This window comes from Phocoena sinus, chromosome 4 (genome assembly GCF_008692025.1).
Source record: "Phocoena sinus isolate mPhoSin1 chromosome 4, mPhoSin1.pri, whole genome shotgun sequence".
Lineage (NCBI taxonomy): Eukaryota > Metazoa > Chordata > Mammalia > Artiodactyla > Phocoenidae > Phocoena > Phocoena sinus.
The window spans coordinates 71,244,240-71,263,755 of NC_045766.1; the positions used below are offsets into that span (position 1 = coordinate 71,244,240).

Sequence of the window (19,516 nt, forward strand, 5' to 3'; positions counted from 1 at the left end):
GCTCACAGAAAGGTGGCAACAGAGTTACAAATTGCAGTCAGCTGTACCTGGGGTGGCCTTCAGGGCCACACAGAACGGGCCGGCTTCCTTTTTCCCAGGACAGCCCTTCAGAAGGCATCGAGTCTTCACAGACTTACAGAACAGACTTATGGTTGCCAAGCGGGAGGGATGGAGGGGGAGTTTGGGGTCAGCAGAAGCAAAGTATTACATATAGAATGGATAAACAAGGACCTACTGTCTAGCACAGGGAACTATATTCAATATCCTGTGATAAACCATAATGGAAAAAAAATATAAAAAAGAATATGTGTATAAGTGAATCGCTTTGCTGTACAGCAGAAACTAACACAACATCGTGAATCGACTCTACTTCAATAAAGAAAAAGAAGCCAGCAAGTCTTCTCCAGTGCGCAGGTCCGGTTCCCTCAAGGGTCCGTTTCGAGATGGCACGGCCGCCCTCTGGGTCACCGTGCTCTGAAACCAGCTCGTCACTGCCACAAAGGGTGCCCTGCTTACGGAGGGGCACCAGACTTACATCGCCCTCCTTCTAAACGACTCTGCTCCCCATGGCCCCACCACGTTTCGTGATCCAGAGAAAGTTTTCCTCACTCTTCTAGGTCTGAGGCAGACTTTGGGCAGCCCCAAAGCTACTTCAGACCTGCTCAGGAAGTAGTTGTGGTATAAGCAACAAAGAAGCGAGTAATTAAAGTGCCATGCCCAGCCGGAGGCTCCCCGGGCTGCGCTGCAGGGAGAAGAGGAAAGTCTGACAGGAAGTGCCTTTCCCTGCGGGCTGAGGCGTCCTGCACCGCTTGCCCACCCCCCAGAGAGAGCTACGCCAGTGTGGTGTGTTTACTACTCTAGTTTGAGGGCAGCATTTCTTAAAGTGAGTCCCGTGAAACAGCCCTGCCTCAGAATGTGAATAAGGATTCCTCAGAAAGGGGTTCTGTGATAAGTTACATTGAGAAATACTGGGTGAAACTAAGTTAAACTTTTTTGTTTTTTTCAACTTCAGCACTTAGCAGAGCTTTTGATGTGCTGCTTTTGATGTGCCGGACCCTCCAAGAGGAGAGGCACTAGTGACATATGTTATTAGTCCCAGGGACTATGACTCTGCAGACGCCATCTCAGTCCCCGTCCAACCCTATGACGTCTGTACAGTCATTTATCCCCGTTTTCCAAACAGAGAGTCAGCGGTACGGAGAAGCGAGGCTGTTCACTCAGAGCCTCTGTTAGGAGTCAGGAGGGGGGTAGGCAGTCCGAGACGGTATCTTGACCAGAGAACTCGGAGAAGCCCAGTGAGCCCTCCTGAGGAGGCTTCTGAGACATCTAGGCACCCCAGCAGTCATGGCGGGTGGGAACGTCAAGTACCTCCTTGTTATCAGCTGGGCTGCGATGCAGGACTCCCTGGCAAACCAGGCTGGAGAACGTGGCTGAGGCCCAAAGTCTCAGCAGGACCTCACTCTCCTCCCGCACAGGTAAGCCTGAGGGGTGTGGGAGAGAGAGGGCAACGGTGCTCCCCACCCCGCCATGCTGAGGCAGCCCTGTTCCCGCCACGTCTCCTGTCTCTGGAGCCAGCAGAAAACTCCAGAGAGAAGGGAAGCCACACTCATGCATGAGACCTCTTATGCAGTGACCGTGCCCACTAGTAAACAGGGTCCTCAAGCCAGTCTACATCACTGTCCTCTGGAGAGGAATCGGGGAACGGAGAGAGCCCCCCTCACCACAGCCGATTCCACATCCACACTAAACCACCCCTCAGGTCCCTTCATCCCTGGAGTAAGCAGAGGCCGTGGGACTAACTGTGGGTACAGCTGCCGCCTTTCCCATTAAGGATTTCAGGAAATGACAAACCAGTTAAAACAGCATCAACTTGCTTCTGCTTTCTTCCGATACTGAGCCTGATGGGGTAGGGGCAGAGAAGAGGCCACCCCCAGAATCCCCACCCCTTCTCCACTGTACCCCAGGTTCCAGAATGTATGTACATCCTGCTGCAGGACCCCTCCTACCAGACACATGTCTGCCTCACTGAGGGATGATTAAACATTGGTTATAGACTAGCTTCCTGATTTGGGTTCTAACTGAGCGAAATTATAAAGTTCCAAAACCCAGCCTTAAAAGCCTTCTCTGTTTATAAAACTGCTATGAGACAACAGTGGAGAATATTAATGACCCCCCACGGTAGTGAGTAAAAGCACAAAAAGCACAGAACAAAGAAGTCCACACTGGATATAGCTTTTACTACATTTGTCAAATTTCACCTAAGGAAAAAAGAAAAAAAGAAGATGGAATTTTAAAGGCTTTCTGCAAAAGACTGCACACTGGGGCTTCCCTGGTGGCGCAGTGGTTGAGAGTCCGCCTGCCGATGCAGGGGACACGGGTTCGTGCCCCGGTCTGGGAAGATCCCACATGCTGCGGAGCGGCTGGGCCCGTGAGCCATGGCCGCTGAGCCTGCGCGTCCGGAGCCTGTGCTCCGCAACGGGAGAGGCCACAACAGCGAGAGGCCCGCATACCACAAAAAAAAAAAAAAAAAAAAAGACTGCACACTGATTCAGTGTTTCAAAGCAGGAATGAATGAATGAGAGCTGCCCGTGTGGATTTTCCCATTTTGGTTTTATCTCCAGCCCGCAGGCTTCCTAGCCGTGATTCCATTCTTTCTCACGTGGGCCTGTAAACCTGGGCTGAGATCCACCCGTGCACGAATTACCTGAGATTCACACCAGCTTTTTCCATCCAGTGCCACCAACCCAAAGTAGATCCAAGAATGTCCTCATAAGAGTCCAACCGTCTGCCTCTGGCCTCAGGACACCAAGGCCCCAGGGACAGATCGCTGAAAGAAGGATGCTCAGGGGTGATGGCACCCATGATGCCAGGAGAAAGGGTGATGGGAGCAGGACTGAGCCACCCTCTACTCATCACCAGTTGCCTTTTCATTCGGTTCTACAAGGCCCCAGGGACAGATCGCTGAAAGAAGGATGCTCAGGGGTGATGGCACCCATGATGCCAGGAGAAAGGGTGATGGGAGCAGGACTGAGCCACCCTCTACTCATCACCAGTTGCCTTTTCATTCGGTTCTACAACAGCAAGCATCACACGTGTCTTCAAGAATGTGACTCTGGGGCAGAGGACACTCAGGGCCCAAGTCCTACATTTTCAGGGAGTTTACAACATTTTGCATTTGCCTGACTTTTTTTTTTTTTTTCTTTGCGGTACACGGGCCTCTCACTGTTGTGGCCTCTCCCGTTGCGGAGCACAGGCTCCGGACGCGCAGGCTCAGCGGCCATGGCTCACGGGCCCAGCCGCTCCGCAGCATGTGGGATCTTCCCGGACCGGGGCACGAACCCGTGTCCCCTGCATCGGCAGGCGGACTCTCAACCACTGCGCCACCAGGGAAGCCCCTGCCTGATCTTTTTACTCACAAACCTCCTTAGGAAGCGTGAGCAGGATGGGGCTGACCGTGTTGGTAATAATAATGTGCTATGATTGCACAGGTTTCAAGTACTCCGATTCTGGGAGCTGGTCTTGGGAGGTGGCGGGGAGAAGCATTTTAAGCTGCATTACTCTATTTCCGACTCACAGTAACCCTGAGGGGAAGGCAGGTCAGGGATGGCAATCCTCACCTGGGAGACAAGAGGTCACATGACTTGCCCAGGATCATCCAGAAAATCTCCTTCTCCCATATCAGAGGCTCTTTCCAAAAGGCAAAAGTGGGTGGCCTAAGTCTGAGAATAACTCCAGCCCCACACCCTTCAGTGCTGTGTTTGCAGGCACGTCTCATACTGCCTCAATTACTGGGCACTCACCACGTGCCCGGCACAGTACTGAGGGCCATCGGAGGCATCATCTCATTAATTCTCAGAATGCCCTGACCACAGGCCAAGTCAGGAGAGGCTGCGACACTCGAACCCACCCCTCCTCTGTGTAGACACAGGATTGTACAGAACTTCAGTCCTCAACTGCAGGCTGGGAAACCAACAGAAACACAAGGCGCCTGGAAGCATGACCCTATAACGTGCACAAACCAGAGCGGGCAGCTGCCCAGGCTCCACTGGGGCCCAAGGTCTATAAACGCCCATCTCCCATGGAGCCGGTTTTGCACAAGGCTCATCAAGAAGCCAGAAGTTTTCGCTTGGAAGTTTCTATACCCCTACCTCAACAGACACCAGGGTAAAAATGGTCAGGTGCCCAGGCTAGCCTACAGAAGCCAAGTAGATACACAGCTAAAGCCAAGCTCTATGGCCCAGGCCTGGGTTCCAGGGCCCAGGAGCCAGACTCATGGGGTGTAGGAAGGAAAGTACTAGAAGAGGAGAGGAGGGGCTCCTCGACCTTTCCAGGACTGAGACCTCATCAAGGTCTAATCAGGCAGTTGGCCTCCTTCCTCCCAACCTCCCTCTGCCTAGACTCGGGGGTTTCTCAAGACATGCCTGAGCCTATCTCCAAAAGACCCCAGGAGAGCACCAGGCTCCAAAATCATTTTCTCCTCCTTCCTTCCACCTTTCCCTCAACCTCATTTGTCATATTCATCCCATTCCCTTGGGTCATCTATCTCCACTCAGTGTCAGAGGAAAGCAATCAGACTGGAGGCTAATTCACACCAAGTTTAGTTAGCACTTGCAAAGGACTGGCTGGGCAAGAGGTTCCATGGCAGAAATATCTGCCTTGGTTTTACAGGGGTTTATGAGCTCAGAGTGGAAGACTGTCTGCTCTGCCTACTCTCATAAACTCTTCACTTCCTTTTGTTCTAACCCACAGAGTTGCTAAAAGCTGAAGTTAGTTCGTAACTGCTCCCACAGCAGCCAGTATAACAACATCTGCAGCCCCTTTCATGGAAAGAGGGAGGCAGTGCAAAAGCTGGGATGCCTGTCAGGTCTCACCCGGCACTGCAGTTCACCTTGTGGATGTGACATGCTTGGTACACATGTGCACATACACACACACTCCAGATTAGCTGCTGCTTGAGGCCAGGGAGTCCACCTGTGGGTCTCTCACAGCCTGTCCAGCCAATGGACACCCAGAAAAGATATGCAGCTGGACACCAACAGCTCCCCCGGTAATCCACCCCCAGCCTTAGACCCATCGTAAAGCATGGATCTGGTCAAGTTCCTCCCTGCCGGAATGTTCACAAAGGCTCTGTCCCCTGTGTTCGGAGCAAGCCCCCCGCCTGGCATCCAAGCCCCCATACACGTACAAACCTCCTTCGCCCATCTCTTCCATCACTGCTTCCCAACACGTGCCCTAATGCGTTTGTCAAAAGAGGTGGTGTGCTGTCTCCCAAACACTCACCACACTCTTTCCACCTGCCTGAACTGCTCACTACCTGTTTCCACAATGACATCTTACCCACCCTTCAAAGCCTACCTCAAGTACCACCTCCCCTATGAAGTCCTCCTACTTCCTGCCAAATGCCTGGTACTCATCCTCTCCTGAACGCTCAGCACGGTGTGGATCTCCCCGGTGGTCTTCAAGACGTGCTACCTGATTGTTGGACCATGCCACCCATCCCACCACCAGGAGCCCACCAAGTGGCAACCCAGCAAACATCTCTGGGACACCCGGAGTGCCCAGCACCACGTCGTGCAAACATCAGACCCTTGGCAAAGGATGTCTATTGGCAAAGGGTTGACCACAGGACAGGAGAGCCTTCCAAAAAAGTCTCCCAGGGCCTGTGGCCAACCCTACCCACTGCTGACTCTCTGGGCACCTGCCTTCCCTGCCCAGGGGATCCCCACCTCAACCATGGACCAGGCATCGTGGCTCAATCTGGGTAAGGGCTGTTTTTATGGTCCGTGTCTCTAAGCCGGGGCCAACAGCTCCTTGGAGCCGTGTGACAAGGAGAGGGAAGCTGCTCTTTGCACCCTCCAGCTCCAGTTGGGAAAAAAATATTTTCTTTTCCATTGCATAATGCTTCCAGTGGCGACAAACCCAACACCACTGACAGGAGATAAAAGCCCTGTGGGTGTGAGTGAGGAGAGAGAGAGGGTGCGTGTCTGTGTAGGGTACGTGGGCAGGCAAGTGTGAGAGGCAGGGCCAGCCAGCCACACGTGGCTCCGCCAACAAGCAATGGAAGGAAAAACAAGGTCTGACTAAAATCAGAGCCAGTGCGTTCCACCAACAAGGCCCCTTCATTCGTCTCTGAGGACGTGGTCTGAGCCAAAGGGGACAGTCCCCTTCGTGTGCAAAACACAAGGGGTTAACCATCGCCCACCCAGCCCAGCCAGGCCCCCTCCGCAGGGCTGCAGCGAGGGGCCCAGAAGAGGAGAGGAGGCCACGCTTTGGAAGCCTCAAGGGGCTGCGCGGGTATGAGAGGCTGGCACGCAGGTCTCGCCGTCAGAACGAGCGTGGTTGGTCAAGGCCTCAGGAACCTGCGGGGAGGCCCAGCTCACCCTAGAACTCGGAGAAGTGGCCTGCCCTCAGCTCCTAGCTTCCTCTCCTGTCATGTGGGGACAGCAACTGAAGCTCGAATACGGCTGCCTCAGGTCCCCCTGAGAGGCCAGACATCAACGGGCTTAGCAAACCGTACAGAACCTGGCACGTGCAGGCTGAGACAGTGGGGCTGGGGCAGTTGACACAGGCTGGCTCTGTAAGGCTCACCTTTGGCCCACGAATTCCACCTGAGGGGAGCTAGCCTAGGGAAATAACCCTAAGTAAAGAAAAGAATCTTTATGCGTGAGGGCATTCATCACAGTGTAATTGATGATTGTAGGAAAAAACAGAAAGCGTCTAGGTAGCTGAGAACACAGAAATGATAAGATGAACTAAGGTTCATCTACTCAATGGAATCATTCAAAAAATTTTCAAACACTGTGAATACACAGAAAACGGTGATGAGTGACATTAACTGAAAAAGTCATAATACAGATCTACTTGTACTACTTCTTTCATTTTTGAGCTTAAGCTGAAATGAAGGTTCGATTTCATAGGCTGATATATAAAAAAGACTCTCAAAATGCTTTAAATATATAGTATAAATCCTACTTTGCCTAAATTTTAAAAAAGCTACGTGCTGGGAAGATATTAGAAGATAATCAGAATTAACAGTAATGCTATTTATGTAGTAATAAAGGGATAACTTTTTTTCTATTTTAATGTAGTTTTCAGATTTTTTTATGAATGACTGTTACTTTAAAAATAGAAAAGTAAGTAAACGTACTGTAACGGCAGTTTGAGTACAGAAGGGTAACACTTATGCTTCAGAAAGGGGAGGGGAAAAGAGGCTTCAAGGCACAGAAATAAACAACCTGGAGTTTGGGGGCAAACACCTGACAGGACCTCCTGAGACATGACTCAGGAGAACACAAGCTTTTCTGACCCAGCTCTCCTGGGCAAGACCAAGGGTTTATGATCCACCCACATCCCATTCTCACTTTCCCAGAGGAAAAAGAACACTGTGAAAGAAACAAAATAAACCAAAATAGCAAGAATGCAGCAATTACACGAGAACAAAACGATCAACAAAGCACAAAACAGGGGCTTCCCTGGTGGCGCAGTGGTTAAGAATCTGCCTGCCAATTCAGGGGACACAGGTTTGAGCCCTGATCCGGGAAGATCCCACATGCCGTAGGGCAATTAAGCCCACGTGCCACAACTACTGAGCCTGCGCTCTAGAGCCCGCGAGCCACAACTACTGAGCCCGCATGCTGCAACTGCTGAAGCCCATGCGCCTGGAGCCCATGCTCTACAAGAGCAGCCACTGCAATGAGAAGCCCGCGCACTGCAACAAAGAGTAGCCCCCGCTCGCCACAACTAGAGAAAGCCCGCATGCAGCAGCGAAGACCCAACACAGCCAAAAATAAAAACAAATAAATTAATTAATTTAGAAAAAAAAGCACAAAACAACAGCAATTTCTATGATTGAAAACAATGAATACAAAAAAGGCAGCAATAAAGAGCCATGACACACTCAAGACGGCACTAATGGTGCTGGAAAACAGAGCATCCTTCCGAAAATTGCAAGAATTCCAAAAGATCTGCCTGGCAGGAGCTTTGCAACACTGCCAAGTGTTGTGCAGCAGCCAGACTGCTCGGTGGAAACACCCAAACTCCGAGGGGAGATCCAGGACCGTGCGTTTTATTTTATGATTATCAAAGTTTAGTTAACTCCTAATAACGTGCTTCTTAGGAAGTGGACTTTGAGTAGATGTAAAAATGAACCTCTGGCAGTGAATCATTTGCCTAAAGAACCCAAGAAAAGACCCCGTGTTTGGGTCGGCACATCTCACACAGCTCCTTCCACACCCCCTGATATCGGGCCCTCAGAGCCCACAGATCACCTGAAGGGACACCTATGATCTGATCTACTGCATGGACAGCAAAGCTCCAGGCAAAGCCTCTTCTCCGAAGACATGGCCCCGGGGGCAAGGCCAGGCTCTGGGGCAGGGCAGAGTGAGCGAGGCAGAGGGGCAGCGAGCTGGGTCCCTAACTCTTGTCAACTGCACTTACTGTTCACAGCCTGGTCCATGCCAGGGCTGTGAGGCAGAAGTATCTTCTCTGTCCTGACAACCCTCTCCCTCTGGGTGCCCCAAAGCAAAACCTGGCCCAGAGTTTAGCACTTCATGGGCAGAGACCTACATGAGGAAAGGAGGGAGAAAGAGGGAAAGGAAGGTCAGGCACGCCTCCTCCCAGATCTCCCAGTCCTTTGCCAGTTCTTCTGTCACAGAGCTTCATTCAAGGCCAATTGTGCATGCAAGACAACAGGACTGGGCAGGTCCCTAAGGCCCATCTAGTCAAGACATTTCAAAGTGCAAGTTTAACCACGAAACCTTTTGCCCAAATAGAATCCTGCTCCCAAGCCTGATCTACAGAGCGATCAAGATGGACTGCTAGGAGTGAGGTGGGGATGGGAGAGAGAGGCAGGGAGAGGGTAGAACCCCTCTTCCTTCTCTCCCCAGAACTACAGAATCCCATAGGAGATTCCCGTAACCCTGGACTCTTCACTAGTTCAGACTCCTCATTTCTAGGTGGGGAAACTGAGGCCTCAGCAAGGACACACAGGGGTTAGAGGGACAGCTGGGACCAGCACCCACGTCTGTCTTCTCCCCTGGAATCCAGGAGATGAGGAGCCACACCTTCCTCCAGTCTGAGAGGCCCACGGCACCTGCACAGGGCCTGCCCAGAGAGATCACACCTGCCCACCTGAGGGGAGAGAAATAACTGCTCATCACTCAACTCCTCGGTCAGCTCTCATGTGTAACCTCCACGGCTACGGCGTGGGCGGGGGGCGGACTTGGGGAGCTGACGGAGCTGCACCTGGTCTCCTCACAGAATCACAAATGCCAGCTCTCCTCCCCGTGCCCTTTAGGTGAGTTTGTCCCCCATCTCCTTCAGACCTGAGCTCACTGAAGCTCCCTGAGCTCTTGCCTTACAGCTAAGAGAACAATCAGAGGCCTCTGTGGTGCAGGAACTTGCCCTGTGGAGACAAAGTCCCAGCCAAAACGGTGGGCTAGATCTTCCTGTGCTATGACAACCTGCCAACAGGAGCCCAGCCTCATCCTCTGACTCCTGGGTTCCTGCTTCACCAGGAATTAAACGGCGGTGCTCCCGACTCCTCTCCCACCCTAGGCTGCTGGGCTGGAGCAGCGGGCCTCCACCAAGCGGACAGGCTGTCCCCTCAGCTGTCGGGTCCCGCCTGGTCTGGGAACCGCAGAAAACTCAACTAGTCACAGTTCAAATAGCTGCTACCCCAAGACCCCAGGACTCCCCTCGTCAGCCCTAAAATGCTCAGCTCACGGTTCGCCACAGCCAGAAACGGGGGCTGGGGGCAATACCCAGCGCTCCAGAATCAATCATGGGCACTTCGGAGGAAATAAACCCAGAAGCTGGAACACCCCATGAATAAGACCCTCACCCCCTTCAAGTCTTCTAGTCCAAGGATAACCTGCCAGCACTTCCACACATCAGACAGTCACATCTCTTCTGCCCTGAAGGGACTAAAGCCCAGAAAATACTTCAATCGTGCACCAGCGTTTCAGAAAAAGTCTTGTTACTCAGTCATAACTTGCACCTCTCACATCTATAGATTTGATATTTTAAAGTCAGATAAGTACAGGTTCAAACCAGAAAAAGCAGGATCACAGACTGGGACGGAGGGTAATCTAGTCCAACCTGCCATTTTACAGATAAGCAAACGGAGTCCCAGAGGGGGCTGCGTATAAGGAGCAGAATCCGAGCTGGAGCCCAGATGCCCTGATCCAGGGACTCCACACGGCACAACTCACACCGTGAACTTGTGAATGGACTCCAGGAGCTGTGCAGCCCAGGGCCCTGCCATGGAGTCTCTGTGCAGGAAACTCTGCACATGGAGGGCTTGGCTGGCCCCCTTGCCCTCTCCCTCGTGTTGGAGTGGAGCTCTTCTCTCTGATACGGGACACCAGCAGTATTGGGGCCGGGAAAACAGATGCAAAGTCACACCCCAGGGGCTACTGCCCCGCAGCTCAGGTTACCTTTGGGCATGATCTGATGCATGGCCACTGAAAGGAAGAAGATGGAGTCGCTGTAGTAGGTCCCGGAGCCGGCACTGAAGTGCTTCTGCATGGCCTCCACGACGGGGAAGAGTCTGTCCGTCAGCACACCGACGTCATGGAAGACAACCTGCAGAAGGGCACGGGAAATGGCTGAAGTGAGTACCCTACCCGGGCACCTGGCACACGTGCCGTCTGAGGAGGGGGCAGACCTCTCCAGGGCCCACGAGCAGGGGGCCCACGAGCATAGGACTTGGAATCCCTAAGAGCTAACAAAACGGGGAGGAGTGGGGAGTCCGCAGAGGCTGGCTACGGGGACGGGGATGCCGAGTGTGAGCGTGTGCAGGGAGGCACGTGGGGTGTAGTGGAAGAGGACTGCGAGCCTGAATGGGAATGGGAGCAGCTTCTGAACTTCAAACTGGGCCACCCTGGAGGAAGCTCTGTGCCCAGTGACTGGAATCCAGGTTAAAGCACGCTCCACTGCACGCAAGAGGTGCTCAATAAACGCACCCAGTCTTCAACGCTCACAGACATCTGCTGATGACCTTCCACCTCCCTCTTCCCTGGTGGCTAACAGGACAGGATGAGCCTGCGAAACGGCCATGAGCTGCTCGGCCGCCACCACCCAGACTCCAGGGCCAAGAACCTGCCTGAACAGGGCGCCGACAGTGAAAGGAGGGGCCGTGCGAGGCCCCATCTGGCTAGCCTATGCTTGCAGTGGCCCTGCCCGCAGGAGAAAAGACAGGTGTGGGTGGTGCCCGAGAAGTCCCCAAAGCAGGTAGCCTCCATTTTGTCGCTTACATCTGCCCTTTCCCTCAACTCTGCCCGGGCCAGCCCGCGGTGTCACCCACCCAGCCAGCCCACAGTCCCAGAGCCATCAGTGGTCAGACTGTTGGAATAAGCACCTCTGAAGGCCCTGCAGCGGCCAGCTGCCCCGTCTGCTTCCTCCTACTTTAGGTTCTGCTTTTGACCAGAAATCTGTTTTTGTCTTAACTCACTTAAGTGTTTGCTTTTTATCCTCAGATCCACTTAAATTTCTAAAACACTTAGAAAAGTGTTTTAAAAACTTAAAAAAGAAATCATTTAGGGCTTCCCTGGTGGCGCAGTGGTTGAGAGTCCGTCTGCCGATGCAGGGGACACGGGTTTGTGCTCCGGTCCTGGAAGATCCCACGTGCCGCGGAGCGGCTGGGCCCGTGAGCTGTGGCCGCTGAGCCTGCGTGTCCGGAGCCTGTGCTCCACAACGGGAGAGGCCACAACAGTGAGAGGCCACAACAGTGAGTGAGAGGCCCGCGTACAGCAAAAAAAAAAAAAAGAAATCTTTCATATTCTGTTAGTCCTTATCATTCCCTAGCTGGAATTCTTTAAATTTTTTATCTCTTCATAAAAGTCTTTTTACAACTTCTTGACATTTCCCTTCTAATGCACTATTTTCCTTTATCCTTTTACTGACTGCTTCTTTTCTTCTATTTGACTTTTTCCTTTTTTGTGACCTCTCAGCCTGGGATGGGGACTCCAGACCTGTTCTGCTATTTCTCAACACAGGTACCACACTATGGCTTTGGCCTTGTACGCCCCACACGCCTCGCTCACCTGACATCCTGGCTGCACGGGAATCACAAACCCCACAAGCTTTCCCACCTCCTGCCTTGCCCCCCTCCAAGCCAGGTTCTGTTGTGCCCCTTGAGTAATTTTCCAAACATACAAATTCATTTCTCTCTCTCCTTGGCTTCAAAACTTCATATGGCTCCTCAGTGCCCTGGGTTACAGTCCAAATGCCCCAGCAAGGCCCTGCGCTAGTGGCTCTGGCTACCCCTCAGCTCTCCCTCCCCTGGTGACTGAGCAGAACTGAACCAGGCAGTCCTTACCCTGCCCACCACACCTTGGTGTCCTTTGTCCTTACGTGTTGCACCTGACCTTTGCACTGTCTGGAACTCATTCTCCCAGCCACCAGCTCCCGGGTGAACTCCCATCCAGTCTTCCAGCCTTGCTAGGCACCCACTCCGGCCTCCCCATGGCCTCCCACAATTCGTCACGCTGCCCTGCACGCCCTGTGTCATAGGGAGGAAGGCGCCATCTCCTTGTCCGTCTCCTCTGCAGGTCCTGTTTCTGCATCAGTAGGATGGGGCACTCCTGGAGGCCAGGGGCTGTGACTGCTCTTTGCCCTGGGCCCAACCCCAAGCCATCAGGACAGGCTCGCTGAATTAAATGAGCTGCATTCTGCACAAGTTACTAGACCTCTCGGAGACTCAATTTCTTCATGGATAACACAGTAATGCTGACACCTCCATCTCAGGTGGCTGTTAGGACCACCTGGGACAAGCAGATAAAACACCTAGCCCACAGCCTCTTCAATAAATGGTGCTGGGAAAACTGGACAGCTACATGTAAAAGGATGAATGAACACTCCCTAACACCATACACAAAAATAAACTCAAAATGGATTAAAGACCTAAATGTAAGGCCAGACACTATAAAACTATAAAACTCTTAGAGGAAAACATAGGCAGAACACTCTATGACATAAACCATAGCAAGATCCTTTTTGACCCACCTCCTGGAGAAATGGAAATAAAAACAAAAATTTTAAAATGGGACCTAATGAAACTTAAAAGCTTTTGCACAGCAAAGGAAACCATAAACAAGACGAAAAGACAACCCTCAGAATGGGAGAAAATATCTGCAAACGAAGCAACTGACAAAGGATTAATCTCCAAAGTATACAAGCAGCTCATGCAGCTCAATATCAAAAAAACAAACAACCCAATCCAAAAATGGGCAGAAGACCTAAACAGACATTTCTCCAAAGAAGATATAGATTGCCAACAAACATGAAAGGATTCTCAACATCACTAATCACTAGAGAAATGCAAGTCAAAACTACAATGAGGTATCACCTCACACCAGTCAGAATGGCCATCATCAAAATTCTACAAACAATAAATGCTGGAGAGGGTGTGGAGAAAAGGGAACCCTCTTGCACTGTTGGTGGGAAAGTAAATTGATACAGCCACTATGGAGAACAGTATGGAGGTTCCTTAAAAAACTAAAAATAGAACCACCATACAACCCAGCAATCCCACTGCTGGGCATATACCCTGAGAAAACCATAATTCAAAAGGAGTCGTACCACAATGTTCATTGCTGTTCTATTTACAATAGCCAGGACATGGAAGCAACCTAAGTGTCCATCAACAGATGAATGGATAAAGAAGATGTGGCACATATATACAGTGGAATATTACTCAGCCATAAAAAGAAACAAAATTGAGTTATTTGTAGTGAGGTGGATGGACCTAGAGTCTGTCATACAGAGCGAAGTAAGTCAGAAAGAGAAAAAGAAATACCATATGCTAACACATATATACGGAATCTAATTTAAAAAATAAAAGTTTCTGAAGACCCTAGGGGCAGGACAGGAATAAAGACAAAGACGTAGAGAATGGACTTGAGGACATGGGGAGGGGGAAGGGTAAGCTGGGACAAAGTGAGAGAGTGGCATGGACATATATACACTCCCAAATGTAAAATAGCTAGCTAGTGGGAAGCAGCCGCATAGCACAGGGAAATCAGCTCCATGCTCTGTGACCACCTAGAGGGGTGGGATGGGGGGGTGGGAGGGAGACACAAGAAGGAGGGGATATGAGGGTTTATGTATATGTATAGCTGATTCACTTTGTTATAAAGCAGAAACTAACACACCACTGTAAAGAAATTATACTCCAATAAAGATGTTAAAAAAAAAAAAATAGGGGCTTCCCTGGTGGCGCAGTGGTTGGGAGCCCGCCTGCCGATGCAGGGAACATGGGTTCGTGCCCCGGTCTGGGAGGATCCCACATGCCGTGGAGCGGCTGGGCCCAGGAGCCATGGCCACTGAGCCTGCGCGTCTGGAGCCTGTGCTCTGCAACGGGAGAGGCCACAACAGTGAGAGGCCTGCGTACCGCAAAAATAAATAAATAAATAGATAGATAGATAGATAAATAAATAAATAAATAGAGATAACTATTAAAAAAAATTTTTTTTAAAAACCTAGCCCAGGGGTTTCCACGCTGCACTTATTCCTAAGTGTTAGCATCCTGTGCCCACCCTCACCCCCTCCTCGGTCCCCTGAATTCCCTCAGGTCACAGATCAGTCTTCACTCATGAGCTAGCTTTTCCCTCTGAGCCTCATTACACCTCCAACCACTGCTGGAAGCTGGAATTTGACAAGAAGCTGGAAGCTGACAAGAGGGCCTTCAGAAATGGAAGCCTCTGTATTCATTAAAAAGGAAGATATGTATATACGGATATGTACAAACACACACACACACATGCACGCACACGTGCGCGCACACATACACACACCCACACACACACTGAGCAGGGCCTGCCACAGCTAAGCTACGAGGGAGAGAGAGAAGCGGCCAGCTTCCTCCCCTACCTGGGCCCCCATCTCACCCCAGAGCTTCACAGGAGACAATTACATCCCATCAGCATTAATAGATTTATGAGGACAAACTGTACTAGGTACGTTGTTCCAAACACTGTACGGCAGAGCCCGCTCCAATGAATATTTCAGAAAACAGATCTACTTAAAGATAAATTAATATGTTCCATGGAATACACTTTCTGAAGCAAGAAGCAAACCACAGACACTGCAAGTGTGAATCAAAACACCCAGGCCTGCCAGTGTCTAAAACAGGTTTGCAAACTGTGGTCTCCTAAGGGCAGGGATGGAGTCTGGCACTCTCTGAAGCCCCCAGCCCAGCCAGGGGCTGGTGTCTGGCAGGCGGAAGCGAAGCAAGAGTGATGGAAAGAGAGGAAAAAAAGAGGGAGGGGGGAGAGAACATGGCACCCCTCCCTCTGCTCCTCCTCCTTTTCAAACCCCCCACTTCAGAGGCTGCAGGAAGAAGTACCACATAACCTAGAAACCCAGGACCACAAGGTGACGCCCATATTGAAGGCAACTGACCAAAGAGAAGAACCAAGACAACGGTTTACACCGAGCATATTTTTTTAGGGATGTAGATTTAAAAGCCAAATCATTACTTGTAACTTTTATTAATAAATTTATACATATTTTAAATTAAAAATCCTATCCATTATGATTTCCACCCCCCACCCTGCTTACAAACTGATTTTTTTCAAACGCTTCACGTGCCTCCCCAACATGAATGCCTTCGTCAATCCCAGAGTCAAGCTGAGTCATTCAGAGTAGTTTTTCAGAACACCTCATCCTCGGCATCCATTCAAGATGTTTTGGATACAGCCCCTTATAAATGTTTTTGTGAGCACTTTAAAAGGCTTGCTCGTATCAATATTCCACATTTATAATTATGAGATCCAAATCCCAGAAACAGTGGCTAAATCTGTGTGAAGTGGCTTTGCCTCCTTTTACCTTTAATGAATGCCGTCAAGTAAATCCTAGAAGCGCCCCCATTCAATAATGACTGAGGCTGCTTCAGGCTAAAGTGGTCTCAAGCTGTACTCTGTTGTTCGAAATAAAGCATGTAGTTCAGAGAGTGCCGTGTAAAATAAGAGACTGGAAAGACTCATCTCTCTTGCAAAGGAGAGTCTGGGGATGGGCAGAGAGGTGAAGCTTGCCTCACAGCCACCACGCACAGCACCTTCTCAACACTTCCTACACGGGAGGCCAGAGCCCCCAGAACGGCAGAGCCTGGTGCCCGGCAGGGGCAGAGGTCTAGGCCCTGGTCTCGTTGGCACAGACAGGCCTAAAGAGCCAGACCACTGCTCCGCTGCACAGCCACTGGGGACATAAGCCATGCCAAGCCGCAGCTGAATGTGGTAGAGAAAACTCATGTAGCACTTGGTATGCCCACTGGGAATCAGGACACACTGAGCTCTTAGAGCCAAGGAGGGAGGCAGTGGGGCCAGCCCTGCACAAAGGGAGATGCCAGGCTTCCAGGAAACGCCAAGGTCTGCCTGAAGAGCAGCAGCTCCTCCAGCGGCAGGCACAGGGCCACGGGGCGGCCACAGCACCTCCCCGTACTCGGATGTCCCTGGAGGAGCTGTTGAAGGACAGAGTGCCAGCGCAGCGCTCTGGGAAGCCTGTTCAAATCGCCGGGGCCCACGCACTGCAGGAACAGCAAATAGGCGTCCGCTTCTCCCGAGGGGCTGCCGGGGCACTGGGCAGGAGGGCTGCGGTGCCAACATCTGGACTCGGCAGGAAAGTGCCGACGGCAACGTCCTCCAGGGGTTGGCAAAGTCGCCACCCACAGGGCTATCACCCTGCTCTGTGGGCACCAGTTTTGGGTGGAATCACACCTGTGCTGGGCAGTCCAGTCGGGGCTGGAGCGGGCAGTTCTGGGTTCAGATGCGAACTCCACCACTTCATCACCTGGTAACCCTGGTCAAAATACCGAAACTACCTCGTCTACAAAATGGGAGAGAACCATGGCGGTGGTCTCACAGGCTTTGGTGAGGAATGTAGGAGGAGCTCAATAAAGGAGAGTTGACACTATCACCCCCTTCCTTCCACTATAGCTAGAATGCCTTTCCCATGCAAGAATACCTAGATTTGATAAAAGAATACACTCTGTAATCAACAGCCCAAGATACGATACGGCAATAATCGGAGCTGCCTGGCTCTGCAGCACTCGGCCGGCGTGGGGTGTCGGGGGGGTTACCGAGTGGACCCCACCACAGGCCGGTCAGCTCCCACAAGCACATTCCTCGTTTGTGTAATCTGAGTAATCAATTTCAACAACAGTTGGAGGGGAAATGATTTCCTGGGAAAAAAATTTGTTTTCTCATTGATGTGCACTATGAATGTGAAGGCATATTTTTACAATGGAAAGAAAAACCTGCCAACAGACTGGCAGTCTTGCCATCCTACAAACATGCCAAAGACATTTATTACACCGCAGGGCTTTGCACCAGCTGTTCCCTCTGTCAGAACGCTCTCCCCCAGAATCATCGCATGCCTAGGTCCTTCTAGCTCTTCTGGTGCTGGTTCAAATGTCACCCCCTGAGAGCTTCCCCGACCAAACAAGGAGCTACTCTCCCCAGCCCCCTAGCCCCCCAACATACAACCAGTCCTGGCTATTCAATTATCAGATTTCTTTTCTCCAGAGCATGTATTACCACCTGACACGTTAATTTTTAAGTATTTAGTCATTTTTTGCTGTCTCTCCCCAGGCCCCAACCAGCCTATGAGGCACCATGAAGGGAGGACCTTGTCTTTCCTGCTCATTGCTATGCACCCAGCTCTTAGCAAACCGCTTCATGCCCTGTAGAAGTTGAGCAACTGCTTGTTGTAGGAAGGAATGAGCAAATGGATGAGCAGAGATAAAGGCATCCAGAGAGGAGGGGTGACAAGGACAACCTGCCCCAGGACGCAAAGCGGTGGCCCCTGCAGGCCTGGAGAACTTGGAGGCTCCTTCTTAACCCCAGGATCTCTCCCGGGCCTGTCACGTGCTTCCTCACTTCCATCCTGGCTCTTCTCCCAAAGGAGGAGTTTCTTCCCCATGGGACTTATTCTAAACCATCAGGAATATGGGTCTTCTTTGCACCTTTAGCCTGCTGGTTAGAATGTCAGGCAGGCTTGGGTTGCAATATCTCACTTTGTCAGAAGGAGAGCTGTTGCCCCATACATTTTGTACCCAACCTGCAAGCTGCTTCAGAGTAACTATGCCCTAGCTTTTAATTTTATGTCAGAAATGATATCAAAGGTATCTCCTTAAATGAATGAACGTCCTGGACAAAGGAGCTATAGAGAGATGACTGAAAGATGGGTAGAGCAACGGAGAGATATACTGATTTCTTTTTTTCAAATCAGTACCAAGTCCTAAAAACACTATCAGTTATCAGTGGCTGCATATTGTCCCCCTCCAATAACTTTAGCTCCCTTTGAAAACAAAGATCTCCCAGGATAAGTGAAAAACACCGTAAATTTGTTAGTTTTAAATGAAAAAACCAAAAATTATCATTGATGAACAGTTTTCATGAGAAAAGAAAAATGTAAATCCACAGGTTGCCCCCCCTCCATGCCACCTGTCCTGTTGTTCATCTTCTGCAAGATGTCCTAGATATAATTCGATTGTGTCAGGCAGAACCGCAAGCAGCTGAAGAGGAAAAAAGAAGCCAGCCCACCTAATTTCCAAAGTAATTTCTAACACCATTCTCATGACCCAGTTTACTAACAGCGCAAAAGCTACCGCCCCTCCCGCTACCCTCACTACAGGGCGTCCTTGTCCAGTTCCTTCTCCGCCCCCAAGTCCACCTCACACTTACTGTGCCATCAGCAGTGTCTGGATAACCAGGTGTACAGTTAATGTTCTGGGACCCCTACAAGATTCCCAACATTGCAGCAGAGATGGGCCGCGTTCCAGTTCTCCAAAACCTCGGTATGACCGAGGTAGGATAGGACGAGGAAGAAGCAGAACATAAGACGGGAAGGCCTGGCACCCGTAGAGAAGACCCCCGGACGGTGGGTGACTTTCAGCAGAACAACCTCACCAGGGCGGGTGTGTCCAGCAAGCCTGTGAGCTCCAGCCGTACTGCCAGGATGGTGGTCTGGACCCGAGGTCCCACATCTTCAGTGCGTGCAGGCGCTCCCTGGGGAGTCTGGTAAAAAGGCAGACTCCTGGGTCCTGACCCCAGACATTGAGGCTCAAGACTCTTTATTTAAAAGCCACCCCAAGTGATTCTACTGTAGGCGGCCCCTAGACGATTTGAGAAGGGGGGTGACAGAGGGCCCCACTCGACTCAGTGCCAGTCGGCCTGCCTCAGGGAACTGGATGGGTTCAGCTCTGGATACACATGCAGCATGGCCCTGGGCAACCTCCAGAGTCTGTCCAAAGGAGAAGACCAAGGTGGCAAAAGCGTGAGGAGCAGCTGAAGGACCTGTGGGTGTCTGCCCAGGGGCGAGGGTGGGGGGGACTTATATAATCTCACACACGTGCCAAGTCGTTCTCTCCAGCCCCGCCCTCTATCCCCGCTCATGTTTCCACCATGTTTCATTTTCTTGCCTGTAATGGAGGATAAATGGCAACGATTAACCCCATCCCCCTTTGAGACCTCAACTGTCTGTTGACTCAGGAGCCCTAACAAGGGATCAAGGAAGA

At 51.2% G+C, this 19,516-nt stretch overlaps 1 protein-coding gene across 1 annotated transcript in view; it reads right to left on the reverse strand.

The window, feature by feature from the left end:
- The window catches only part of XXYLT1 (xyloside xylosyltransferase 1), a 193,297-nt gene that overhangs the window by 148,220 nt on the left and 25,561 nt on the right, over nt 1–19,516 (reverse strand). The window contains exon 2 of the mRNA XM_032631413.1: nt 10,437–10,584. Coding sequence (XP_032487304.1) covers nt 10,437–10,584 — 148 coding nt within the window. The remainder of the gene's footprint in view (nt 1–10,436; nt 10,585–19,516) is intronic.